Source organism: Hemicordylus capensis, chromosome 4 (genome assembly GCF_027244095.1).
Source record: "Hemicordylus capensis ecotype Gifberg chromosome 4, rHemCap1.1.pri, whole genome shotgun sequence".
NCBI classification, from domain to species: Eukaryota; Metazoa; Chordata; class Lepidosauria; order Squamata; family Cordylidae; genus Hemicordylus; species Hemicordylus capensis.
Genome location: NC_069660.1, coordinates 291,600,501 through 291,614,164, shown reverse-complemented (window position 1 = coordinate 291,614,164; position 13,664 = coordinate 291,600,501). Strand labels below are relative to the sequence as shown.

General features: G+C 42.4%; 1 protein-coding gene across 7 annotated transcripts in view; it reads left to right on the top strand.

Annotated features, from left to right (window-relative positions):
- The window catches only part of ANGPT1 (angiopoietin 1), a 274,758-nt gene extending 265,148 nt beyond the window's left edge, over positions 1–9,610 (top strand). For all 7 annotated transcript variants that reach the window (XM_053247661.1, XM_053247660.1, XM_053247662.1 and 4 more), the window contains one exon: positions 6,082–9,610. In XM_053247661.1, coding sequence (XP_053103636.1) covers positions 6,082–6,242 — 161 coding nt within the window. In that variant the 3' untranslated portion in view covers positions 6,243–9,610. The remainder of the gene's footprint in view (positions 1–6,081) is intronic.
- The last annotated feature ends 4,054 nt before the right edge of the window (positions 9,611–13,664 follow it).

Below are 13,664 nucleotides of genomic sequence, written 5' to 3'. Positions count from 1 at the left end.
TTAAAGTTTCATCAGCCTATATGCCCCATGAGTCCCTTTCCCCCAAAGAGCTTGCAGTCTACATTTCAACAGTGGAAGATATTACAAAAGGAGGAAAGGAGTAGAAAAGTTAATGAACCACAGAGAGATGATAGGAAGAGAGGAAAGAGTAGCAAAGAATAAATGGAAGGGAATGTATATACTACATTTCATGTTGTTGGCTATGAGGGATAAAAGAAAAAACAAAAAAGTTTGAAAGAAAAGGTGGAACGAAGCAAACTAAAGGGTAGTGTTATTTCAATATTACTTTACCTCCAGTGAGAAAGTCCTCCATTCTCTTTTTCACTAGTGTTATATCAAGGCATTATTATATCAAGGCAGGAAACAACATTATGAAGCCATCTGAAATTGCCAGAATAATTCACAATTTATATTCTACTGGCACAGTAGGGCTGGTATAGTTAAGATGGGACAGTAGCAAAATGGCATGCAAGATGGCGACTAGGTGGCAGAGGGATTGACGAAGGCATGTGATGCCCCAATGAGGCAACAGGGGCCTTGCAAGGGCATCCAAGGCATTTGCATGGGCACATGAAGTATAGTTAGCATCAAGGTGGCAGCAAGATTTGAGAGGGTATGCAAAGTATCATCAAGGTGACAGACCTGCAAGGGTAGACAAGGTTGACTGCCACTGAATTTGGAGGTTCTGTAGCAGAGTTATAGTACCTCTGATTGTAAAGTAAAGTTGTGCTGTCGATTCGGTGTCAACTCCCCTGTGGTTGTCTTTGGCAGAATACAGGAGGGGTTTACGATTGCCATCTCCCACGCAGTATGAGGTGATGCCTTTCAGCATCTTCCTATATCACTGCTGCCCGATATAGGTGGGAAACATACCAGTGAAGATTCAAACCTCAACCTCTTGGCCAAATTAGCCATCATGTTACATCTCTCCTCCAAGAATTTGAGTAATGCACTTTTAATAGGAAAATGAAGTGCAGGGAACCTCTGAACAAGTGCAGAAAGGAAATACCACCAACCCATTCCCATTCCCACCCCCACCCCAAGCAACTAGAATTCTGGAGTGGTCTGTCTTTGAACATGGAGGTTCTACATTATTATTATTATTAATTCGATTCCTATACCGCCCTTCCAAAAATGGCTCAGGGCAGTTTACACAGAGAAATAATAAATAAATAAGATGGCTCCCTGTCCCCAAAGGGCTCACAATCTTAAAAGGAACAGAAGATAGACACCAGCAACAGTCACTGGAGACACTGTGCTGGAGGTGGATAGGGCCAGTTACTCTCCCCCTGCTCAGTAAAGAGAATCACCATGTTAAAAGGTGCCTCTTTGCCCAGTTAGCAGGGGCATTACAGGTATACTAACCCCTATGAGCAATTAGAATTCTGCATTTGAACATGAATACACCACATTTCAGGTATAATGCCTATGAGACTCCACTTAGCTAGCATGGATAAGATTCAGTGCTTCACTTCTCTTTCCCACAGTACCTAATAAGAATTTTCCTCTCAAAAAGCCTAGAAATTCTGTAATCCAAAAACCTTTGGTTCAATATGAGAGTTAAGAAGCTTTAAATATAAATTTTTGTGCTTTAAAAAGCAGGAAATGTCCAAGTTAAGGTGCCCATATTAATTTCCACATCATATAAACAGTAAAGACTTCGTACACTCTTGCATATGACCTGAATAGAGGGCAAGTCCATTTGCCTTACTTACCCCCCCCCCGCACCCCCTCCCACCTCCTGTGTTTTTGCAGATTTATGTACCACTAATGCTGCCGTTTCACATGCCCGTGGAAGGCACTTGCACAGGCTGCCCTCCTTAAAAGGACTACGCAGCCCACAATGAACCACACGAGCCGCCAGGGCCCTAAACAGCTTCAGGTGGTGGGGGTGGCATTTTAAAACTGAAGCCCCAGCAAAAGGCAAGCAGCTTCAGTTTCTGTTTCCAGTACTTCATAGGAGCCAGGAGCGTAGCTTGGGGAAGGGAGGCCCATGTTTGCCCCTCTCCCTGGGAACCCCTTGGAGTGAGTGAGATAATGAAGACAATAGGGATGGGTGGCCCATCCCTGGGAGAAGCAAAAAGGACATTGCAGCTGTTGGCACTGGCTCCCTTGTAGTCCCAGGTAGGAGAGGGACACAGGGAGAGGGCTGGGGGCAGGCAGTTCTTGGCAGGCCCGAACGTCAGAACTCCAAAAGAGTTCAGAAATGATTTGGGCAGGGGGAGCTCAGCCAGGAGGTTCCTCCCTTCCGTTGTGTCTGATATCATTCCTAGTGCCCAACAAAGGGCATATCGGTTCTGATGGGCCTATTAAGATGACGTGACTGCACAGCCCTACTGAATATTTGTAAAAGGTTTTCGTTTATTCTACCATGAAACACCAGGGCTCAGAATACAGACATATTTTCAAAGTATTTCCTGCCACCCAGAGGGTTGGGAACTTAAAAAAAAAGAAAGAAAGAAAGAAAACTAACACTCTCGGGATTTTTACCAAGTATGCGCGCCCTCACAAAGTTCTGCTTTGCCCAGTTGAGAATCTAAATGTTATGTTGAGAGTAAAATGAGATGCTGCTTCCCTACATTCTAATTAAGACTAGTTTAGATTGCTTGACTTAATTTCTTTGCAGTGCCATCCACAAAACGAGTCCATAAATATTTGTTTCTGAATGACTTGTTTGCCAAGTTTACCTCTTTAAAGTCTGCAAATATTTAAGCAATCAAGAAAGAATCTGCGGATGCAGAATTTGAGCTTACATAATACCATCCTTACAAGCTGTATATGATACATTCCCCCCCTCTGAGCATTCATGTTTTTTAATTAATAAAATAATGCTTTCTCACCATAAGTCCATGCAATACTTTCACACATAAGAGAGCTCATATCCCTGCCCCCACCCCAAATAAGCAAATAATATTATATATCACTATCTGTTGGCCTAGTGGGCCATTTTGTTCCCCTGCTAACTGGACAAAGAGGCACTTTTCAAAGGTGTGATTTTCTTATATTTAGCAAGAGGAAAGACACTGTCTCTACCTAGCCCCAGCCTAGCATCCCTCCAGTGGATGTTGCTGGTGTCCTCCTTGTGTTTCTTATTAGATTGTGAGCCCTTTTGGGGGACAGGGAAGCATGATATCATTATTATTATTATTCTTTTTCTATGTAAATCACTTGGAGAAACTTTTCATTGAAAAGTGGTTTGTTTGCTTGTTTGTTTATTATCATCATCAGCCTTCTACTCTCTTACATTGTCTAATCAGTTCTAATTGTCTAAAGAGCCAGCGTGGTGTAGTGGTTAGAGTGCTGGACTAGGACTGGGGAGACCCAGGTTCAAATCCCCATTCAGCCATGAGACGTGCTGAGTGACTCTGGGCCAGTCTCTTCTCTCAACCTAGCCTACTTCACAGTTGTGAAAGAGAAACTTAAGTATGTAGTACACTGCTCTGGGCTCCTTGGAGGAAGAGCAGGATATAAATGTAATAATAATAATAATAATAATCTGCTTTCATGGCTCTCTATGATTTTAAGCAGAGGTTTTGTGCACTCTTGCTACCTGAGCTATTTATACCCAGGGATGCCAAGGATTCAGCCTTTTCTGCATATAACATTCTTCCACTTAAGTCTTGGCTTGTCCCATTACCAGTCATTCTGATTAACTCCATCACTGCAACATCTTCCAGCCCTTTCCCCTGGGGGTCCACAGGAAGGGATCAAAACTGGGACTACTTATCCACAGAGTCAATACTTTTACACTGAGCTATAGCTCTACATTGTAAGGTAAAGGTAAAGTGTGCCGTCAAGTCGATTTTGACTCCCGGCACCCACAGAGCCCTGTGGTTTTCTTTGGTAGAATACAGGAGGGGTTTACCATTTCCTCCTCTCGCGCAGTATGAGATGATGCCATTCAGCATCTTCCTATATCACTGCTGCCCGATATAGTACCTGCAGGGATTCGAACCGGCAACCTTCTGCTTGCTAGTCAAGGATTTCCCCACTGCTTGTACAAACACCTTAAGTTGAGGGTTCTCAAACTTGGGCTGCATATGTTGCTGGACTAAAACTTCCATCATCCCCAGCCACACTGATTTGAGTTGTAGTCCAACAACATCTGGGGACCAAGTCTGAGAAACCCCAACTTCAGTTGACTTGAGAATCACAGAGCAGCTTTGTTTCTGCCGTGGAACCAGCATCACTATCAGAGGCAGAACAGCAGCATCATGCAAAGCAGTTAAGTGGGCTGAGAATTGGGCAGCAAGGAGAAAATGTCCAAACTGTGATCTCCACATCCTGGAGCTGGAAGTATAGAGACCTGGTGTGGTGGCTCTAGAGTGTTGGGCTAGGACTGGGGAGACCCAGGTTTAAATCTCCACTCAGCCATGATGTGCGCTGGGTGACAATTGGTTAGTCACTCTCCTTCAGCTTAACCCCAGGGTAACTGGGGGGATGAAATGGGGGCAGTGGGGAGGGAGGACCATTGATGCCATCCTGAGTTCCTTGGAGGATGGGCAGAATATAATGTAACCAATGTTTTGCCCAAACTGACTACATGAAAAAGTTGCCACCATCATTCAGGACTTCCCAGTTACGAGGCATATGGTTCAGCCATACCACTGTATGCAAATATGTACAATTACATGTTGCATACAAAATCCAAAAGAAGTAACATCCCTCATAATTCTACTCTATTAAGATCTTGGAAGGCTTTGTTCCATATGTCCATGATGGCTAGAGTAACAGCCAATGAGTACATGGGACAGAGCTTTCTCCGTGGTAGCACCCAGAACTCTGGGAGATCTATTTAGCTCCATCCATCTTGGCCTCTAAGCAGGTGATTATTAGATCTTGGTTATTTCCCTGGGCCTTTGATATGCAATGATTCTGGAGTGGAGAGCTCCTGTTGTGGTTGGGTTGTTTAAAAAAAAAAAATTCTTTCAGTATTATCTGACTACATGCCCATGGCTCATTTGCCCACATCTACCGATAAAACCCAAGGCAGTCTGGGCAGTTTAATAGGCTTGACAGCTTGGGGTGGACATTGCCTTCTGCCTTGACCTAAGGTCAGTTAAAGGGGCAGCAATAATCCATAAGGCTATGACAATGCTTGAAGCCAGGGTGTGCCACTCAATGCAATTTAGATTGAGACTCACACCATAGATGTGAGTTCCTAGTATTCATACTGCAGGAGGTGGAGAGATAATCCCTTGTTGTTGCTTATGGGATGTTAATAAAGTTGTGGTTCTAGACTTCCAATTATGCCTTGTGTCTCCATTGGTCTGGGTGCAATATAGGTATTGTGTTTATTATGGGGTTATTTGGTTGTACATTTTCATTGTCTCACATTTTTAACGTGCTGTAAGCTACCTTGAGAGTTGCTGCAGAGAGGTGGCATACTAGTATAAATAATAAATAAAAGTGTGGGATAACTTATTTCTTACAAGTTGAAAACATTTTTTTCTTTTTCCTTAGGCGGGGGTGGGGGGACGGGGACTGTTGGTAATATCTTTACCAGATGTTGGGATGTAGAGAAACCATCTGAGAAAGTTTTCCACCATTTCTCTTGGGAGAACACTGAAATTTCATTTTGGAGAAATGTTGGTTCTAATCCTAATTTGGTGGGGCCACTGAGAGCCAGTTCCAGCCCACTGACTGCCAGTTGGCTTTCCCTGAAGTAGAAAATGTGGACATACTCTAAAGTTACAGGTGGGACTCAAAGAGGCCAGGCTTGGGCGTGCCCTTTGGGACTTTTCATTTGTTTTTCTTTTAAGGAGCAGACCCAAAATCCATTTTGCAACATGTTCTTGAATGTCCCCTCACTTTCAGAAGCAGCTTGCCACTTGGCACTAGGTGCTGCTTTTTTCTTTGGAAACACCAGCCCAAAGGCTTTCTGGGCATGTATAGCTAGTTGTGTGGTTCTCTGGATCGCAGCCTCAGATTGTTTAGCTCAAGAGAGGCCAAACCGAATGCCTCCTCAGTGGCCTTTACCACTCAGATACTACATATTTGCCAGCCAGCTTCATGTTGCAAACCAAAGTGAGCACGCTTAGTTAGCATACCATCTAATTGTTTTGTTCCTAATGATTTCAGGCTGGTGGTTTGATGCCTGCGGACCCTCCAATCTCAATGGAATGTTCTACCCTGCTGGACAGCACCATGGAAAAATAAATGGAATCAAATGGCACTACTTCAAAGGCCCCAGTTATTCATTACGTTCCACAACTATGATGATCCGACCCATAGACTTCTAAACACAAAAGGCAAAGCAAGAACAATGTGCAGTATAGCTACCATATTCTGAAGAACTTCGTACTTAATCTTCAGAAGCAGAGGACGGGGACTTCCTAGAAGCATCAAAATTGCAGCGGTACTCAGATCTCATGTTACTGGCTGCAGTAAACAGACAAAAGTCGCCACCAAATACATCAGGTGTGGATGAAATTGTGGTTTCTTAGTCTAGAGAAGATGGCTATGATGACTATTCAGTGGACAACATTATGGTTCAGTTGCCACAAATGAACCATTCAATGGAAGCCTTTTATTCCTTGGTACAAAAGGCACCGAAATTACCAGGCTCCGCACAAGCAATATGACGTTTTGAAAGCAGAAATAAATCATAATCAATGGGGGAAGTATGCCTGATGACAATGAAAATAGCATTGAATCTATGCAAAAGCACAACCAATATTTATTTTAATTGGTATAAGACATGCCTTAAAAATACAAAGATGGCCACTCAAACAATTGTCTGCTATCAGCAAACCAAATTTGGATGGATAATTTCTCTGTAATGCAGGATCAATATGGTATGTTAGAGTGACGTTTCATTAGTCCCCTTCTAGATGTGAAACATGCCCCTAATAAAGAGACTATGAGTCATACCAAACAGAGAATGATAAGAGCAATATGTGGAGAGTTGACAAGTGCCTTGCAGGGCTTGGGTGAAGTGAATGTAGGTAATTCAGATAATTGGCATAATCCTTAATTAGGATTTATAGGATGATAACAAAAGAAACCAGAGGATTTTTCTTTCTGACTGCTTTAGCTTTGGCCTGAACCAAAGCCAATCTGAATTTCACATATTAAAAGAAAAAAGAAAGTGTGTTTTTTTCTTTTTAAGAAAAGGCGATGAAATAATGGTTATTTTGCATATGGAACCTTCTTTGAAAATTACACAGAAATACAGCATGTATGCAAATGGCATAACCACATATTGTAACTGGACTGGGTTCATTTTACAGTTTTATTTGCATGTGCACATTTTAGAGTTAATTATTTCTAAATTGTTATTGGACTTTCATTTCTTGTCTATGTTATTCACTTTAATTTGAGAGTACTGTAAATCAAGTAGGAGACTATCTGTTCTTTGCTGTGCTTAAGTTACTGTCATGGAAAAGCACAGACAGGGAAACAAAGGGAATTATTACAATTAAAAATTGTATACTGTGAGCACAATCCAGCCAACATGAAGCACAATAGTACTATTGATGGAAAAATTAAGTGCTCGCTTAACTCTTTCCCCTTAAAATGAATGAAGCTTAAAATTACTTAAGTAGATCATATCCCATGTGTATAACCACAATAAGAAAATAATAATAATTTGGTCAATCACTTGGTCCAATTACCAATAGGTCAATTACTTGGTTAATTGACACTTGGCCAATTACAAACTTGGTCTTATAGTTCCAATAAAGTGGATTTCCTGTTAAAAATCTCCATGTGCATATTTAAAGTTCCATGTAGTCTCTGATGCGTACTGAGGTCCAGTTCAGGCAGATATTTGGTCCTTAGGTAAGCACTTATGCATCATTTGGGTTGGGCCTGGGCCTCAGAAATGTGTTAATCATTCACCTCTGTGTGAATGACATCACAAGTGAGATGGCTGCTTATACATACAAATGTATCTGACCCAACAGAGATATGTGATCCTTCTACCCCTTTTGGAAGAGGAAGGATCATGGAAATCAGCTGATTCATCAGTGCATTGATACGTATAAACACGTGGCCTGTTAGTAGCATACATGGATATTCATATTTCCCACCATGCACAGGAGCTCATTGTGCAATAAATATCAGAACCAGCCTTTATTGCTGTGCACATGGATTTTCCATTGATTTCCATGTGGATACTCATCTTCACAGAAATTTGATGGACTGGTTTGGTTATTTGGCCCTTGGCAAGCTTCTGGGCGTGGTAGGAATGCATACACATGCATGCCATACTGTAAATAGCATTGTCAGTACACAGTGAACAAGGGCATGATCTACACACACAAATCTTGGGGTGTGGGTGTGGCTTAGGTCTCTCTGGTAGTGTGGGGATGCCTGCGCTGCACCTGAGGTGTCCCATGCCATAAGCGGCATCTGAATCAGAAGGGCTCCTCTTATGAGAAGCCATTCTCAAAATCCACATCTCCAAAGAAAACTGGAGATTTTGCCAGAACTGTGGTTTTGCTTCATTGTGGAAGCAGTGGTGACATCATCCTAATTCCTGGGAATCTGTTTCAAACTGTTCCCATTTAGATCTCTTTTTCCACCACAATCTTTGATTTATTTCCATTAGTTTAACAAAGCAGCTCAGCCTGTCCTCCTGACACTAGCAAATACCCAGTATTTCTTAGATGTGTTGCCTCCCCATGATTGCCAGAGACTTATTTCTGGGTTCCTCCATAATCCAGAACAAAGGACTGGCATAACACATGACATGCCTGGGACCAAGGAGGCCCACCAAACTGGTGACATTTCACGGTGTGGGTTGGGCAAATAACTTTTTCTTAGTAGTTAATCTTGGGGCACCTAGCTGAGGCATCAGGACTGCTCAGAAGCTATCTTTCCATGTTGTAGCCATGGAATTGCCTGCCCCATATACATGTGTGTGCATTGCCCATCTTTCTGCTATGTTTCTGGTTTTCTCTGGCAATTAAGTCCTTGACCACTCCACAGCTTTATTCATACATGATCTTCACATACAGCAGGACATGGTTTTACCAGTGACCTTGAAATGGGAACGGGACTGGGTGAACCCAAAGTATGTGCCTAATTTTAATGAAACAAATGATATTGCTCACTGTTTCTCATTTCGTGTGTGATACAGTTGAATATCCATCCTCTTAAGTCGTGATAGGCAGCTTTCTTCCATTTATGGAATGAACATTGCATAGTTTTTAGTAAAGAAAACATGAAAGAACAAGGAGGCACCACCTTTTTTTATTTTGTTTTGTTACTGTGACAGCTCCATGATTCTCAAGTTAAGAAGGTCTTTGTGTTTATGTATCTATATGTATTTTTCTTTGCATAATCCTGCCCGAGGGGTTAATTTGTTTGTTCTGCTAGTTAAATTACCCAACCATTTTTTGCTCAGCAGCGCCTTCATACTACTGCTTTGTCTTTCATTCCAGTGGTCTTCATTTGTGTCCAAAAATTGTGGTCCTTAAAGATGTAATTTTTAACGTCTCCAAATCAGGAATGCCATTGTGCAGATCGTATTACAAAGGATAAAAAAGAAAGAAAAAGAAAAGGAATACCAAAACATGAGCATGATATTTACTGTTTATTTATCTCAGTTTGAGCAAATGGGGACACGGTTTCCTATCCTTTATAATAAAACATTTAAAACACATTGGTTGGCTCCACGGTTTACTTTGTTTAGAGTGTGCATTCTTGTGGCAGCCCCACCATGAAGTTTAACATTTTCTTTCTAAGTAGAACAATATTCAGAAGTTCAGGCTGATTATGTAAGGAAATCAAAGCGAAGATCTCTGCACAAATTAGTTGTCTTCTTTTTTGGTAACATACAACTCCATTTATTGTGTTCACAAATACTGGTTCCAACGAACTGATTAATACATGCCTTGATTTGAAGGTATATTTCTTTTTTAATCACTCACATTCCATTGACTCAGCCTCAAATGAAACTGGATTACTTGTTTCTTCTTCCCTAATGACTTTTCTTTCTTTAATCATTCATTCATTCATGAAGCCTGGCAATGTCCAGTCTCAATTAATTTTAATTCTTTTACCCAGATCTCAGCTATTGTTTCATAGATGCATTACGAGGAAGGAGGGACCATTTCCAACATCTCTTTGTAATAGATTTATCCACATTTTCCAGGCAACATACGCTTAATTAGATTTTATCATTGTACACATTCAAGCCAGCCTAGCTTTTTAAAAAATCAATACAAAAGCTACGGTGCAATGAATCAGTGAGTTTTAGCCCCTTACACATAGCACAGCTGTGCCAAGCCAATAGAATTTGTGGGCCATGCCACTCAAGTGGTACAGCTTAAACATGCTTAAATGACTTGAGATGCAATTAAAAGATTTTGATTTGGAGAGACGAATGCCTAGTCAGCTGAAATGCATTTTTAAATTTTGATGACATATTAAGATGACAGAAATACCATGTGAGAAGCCAGTGTGTTGTAGTGGTTAGAGTGTCGAGCTAGGGCCAGGGAGGCCCAAGTTCAAATCCACATTCAGCCATGAAACTCACTGGGTGACTCAGGGCCAGTCAGTAGTGGTTAGAGTGCTGACTAGGACCGGGGAGACCTGAGTTCAAATCCCCATTCAGCCATGATACTTGCTGGGTAACTCTGGGCCAGTCACTTCTCTCTCAGCCTAACCTACTTCACAGGGTTGTTGTGAAAGAGAAACTCAAGTATGTAGTACACCGCTCTGGGCTCCTTGGAGGAAGAGCGGGATATAAATGTAATAATAACATATCTATCAGCCGAGCCTACCCACAGGGTTGCTGTGAGGATAAACACAGAAGCTATTCTCACTAGCAGGGAAAACAGGGCTAGGGAAGCCCAGCCTGGTTTTCGCTGCTTGTGAGAACCGCTGTGAGCTGCGCAGCTCCCAACGGCAGCATGGCAGCGAGCTCTCCTAAGCAGCCCACCACTTCACACAGGTTTTGAGTGCAAATGTGCCCAAAAACTGGGTTAAGAGATGGTATGTCTGTTGCAGCTGCTTGCAGCCAAGGCAGACACACTGATTTGGAGGGGGGTCCCAGTAATGCACTGCACACTTGTTGGGGCTCTGCACATTATTGGGTTTCTGGGGGACGGGGCACCGTGCAGCAGTGCTTCCCTGCCCCCAACCCCTGGAGCTTCTGGGAGAGCCACGGGCAGCCCGCAAGAGAGCTGCTGCTCGTCTGGGCGGGCGATGCACCCGCCCAGGGCAAGCTAAGGGATTGTCAGCAGGGAGAATCGGGAAAACGCGGTCTCCCTGCAAACCCACCCGAAGCTCTTCACACAGATCGTGTAAAGATCGCTATAATGGGTTCCTATGGGTTCACTATCTCTGGGTTCCTTGGAGGAAGAGAAGAATACAGATGTATGGATAAATAAATATGGAAACATGAAAATAAATAAATATATACATAATGTTCAGATGGGAATTATCTATAATACAAAGCTGGTTGGGCCTCACTGGCTCACTCACTGGCATGAAACTCCCAGACCCAACCACAAAAGATAGAAACATGCCATGTTCACAGGTAAGTTCCAGACCTCATCCAGACTACCAAAAACATCCATAACCACACACACTGTCCCACTGGACAGCATGCGGAATGTGGCCTTATAGAGCTAGGAAAGGACTAGACTCACTGCAAAATAAGACACTTATATGCTTGCAAACTACAAGCCATTTTAGTAATTCTGTGTGTGTGCGTGTGCGTGTGTGTCTGTGCACAAACTACATATACATCTTACCTTTGTTCCATGACGGAACCATAAACAGCATGCATAGAGGCATGCTGGCAGTCTCCCATCCATACACTGACCAGACACAGGCCTAATTAGCTACAACAAGATTGTTGCACAATATGCATCCAAACCATCCCCTGGGATATAAAAAGCATCATCAGTAGTACGTAAGGAACTAAGAAGAGGAAGTAAGAGAGGATAGAACCTCAAAAGATACTAGTACATTGTTTATTACTATTATTACAACTATGACAGTGGTGTCTGGTGCTGAGGAGGGGCTGGGGGGGGCACAAATGGGATACAACTACATCTCTCTTACTGTCCTGACTCTCTCTCTCTTTTCACCCTGCCTTAGCTTTAACTTGAGCTGTGTGGGCCAGTCATTTGCTGGGTGAATGGTCAGTCTAAGTGGCTCCAATTAAAGCCAGGGAAGCCGTGGCGGGTGGGGAGGAGAGATGCAGCTGTGGCTTGCGCTCTGTCCGCCCCAACCCCACCCTCTACCTTGCCAGCCCCACCCTCCTACCCCTGCTACTGCCAGGCACTGACCACCATGGGACACTCTTCTCCTTCTGTGAGCTATTCACAGCCTATGAAGTTTTTGATCAAAGAGTTGATTCAAACACACAGGCCCCATCCTACAGCCTGATTGGCTGAGGTGCACCTAGGAGGATTGGAAGGGCTGTACCACGTGATATTTCAGAACCTGCAGCTGATGAGCAAATCTCTGTTGCAGAGAAATTACTCATCCTCTAGGAGTAATTGTACAGGAAGCAACTTGAACTGAGAAACAACAGTTTGCTATTCATGACTAACTAACTAAAACACAGGCTAAGAAAACAATAAACAGTCTAACCGTCTCTTACGGAGAGAGAGGGAGAACCTTTATGTATGACTTCCGGACAGCACGTGAAGAGCAGACAAACCAACCCAGATTTCTCCCTTCAAGCCAATACACATGATACATTCAAACAGATAACCATGTCCTATCCAGAGAACAGAGGCAATGCTATAGCCAATCCCACTCTCCACTGACTTTAGAAGCAGAGAATCAATTTGCTTTCAAAATGGGAGTATAAAGTATTTCATTTGCATGTATTTTACTAACATAGTTGAAGCCAATATGTGTATGTACAGTTTTTTATAGTTACTATTTGTATATGGAAATGTCAGTGGGCATCATGATCTAATGCTTGACAAAAACCAGAAAACTTCTCCTTTCTTAAAGAGATTTTCCTGGTGGTGTCTCAAGAAACAGCCCACATTTCTCCTCTGAGGCAGGAATCCATCAGTCAGATAAATCAGCTTCAGATAATATTTATTCTCCCATGTTTAGATGGAGATCCGCCCTCCAGCAAGCCTTTCATGCTTAAATTTAGAATCACTGTCTGCTCTCAAGGAAACTACAAATCTCCAATTTCTTCACATGCAGATGCATTATTGAACTGCTCATTTATTTTCTTTGGGGTAATGGAGCAGAACTCCTCATTGTATATTTTCATTTCCTTTTGTGAAGCAAAACCTTTATGTTCTCCTTTAAAAGATGTTGGCTTTAGATTTTGTCTTACATCCACTGCATGATATTATATTTTTTCCTCTTTTAGGAATATGATGATTCCAATGGAATTATTGTTATGCAGAATTCTACCCTCATAAAACTGGAGAAAAACTTCTTCCCAGACCTAAAAAGAACACCCCTATGGCACTAGCTGAGCTTTGATGTATAAATACAGGGCTTCCCACAGAAAAAGGGAGACACCTTTGCAGATGGGACATGATGGTACTCAAGTCAGGTATCACAGCTGAGCAACCTATCTAGATCTTTCTGGCTCAACATGCATGTCAACAGCATAAGTCAGCAACTGTGGGAAAAGGACAGGTTTGAGAATCATGCTCACGTATAGGAACTGAGGTAGTAGCACAGTGTATCTGATCCCCTAAATTAGAATCACCCAAGTATCCTTC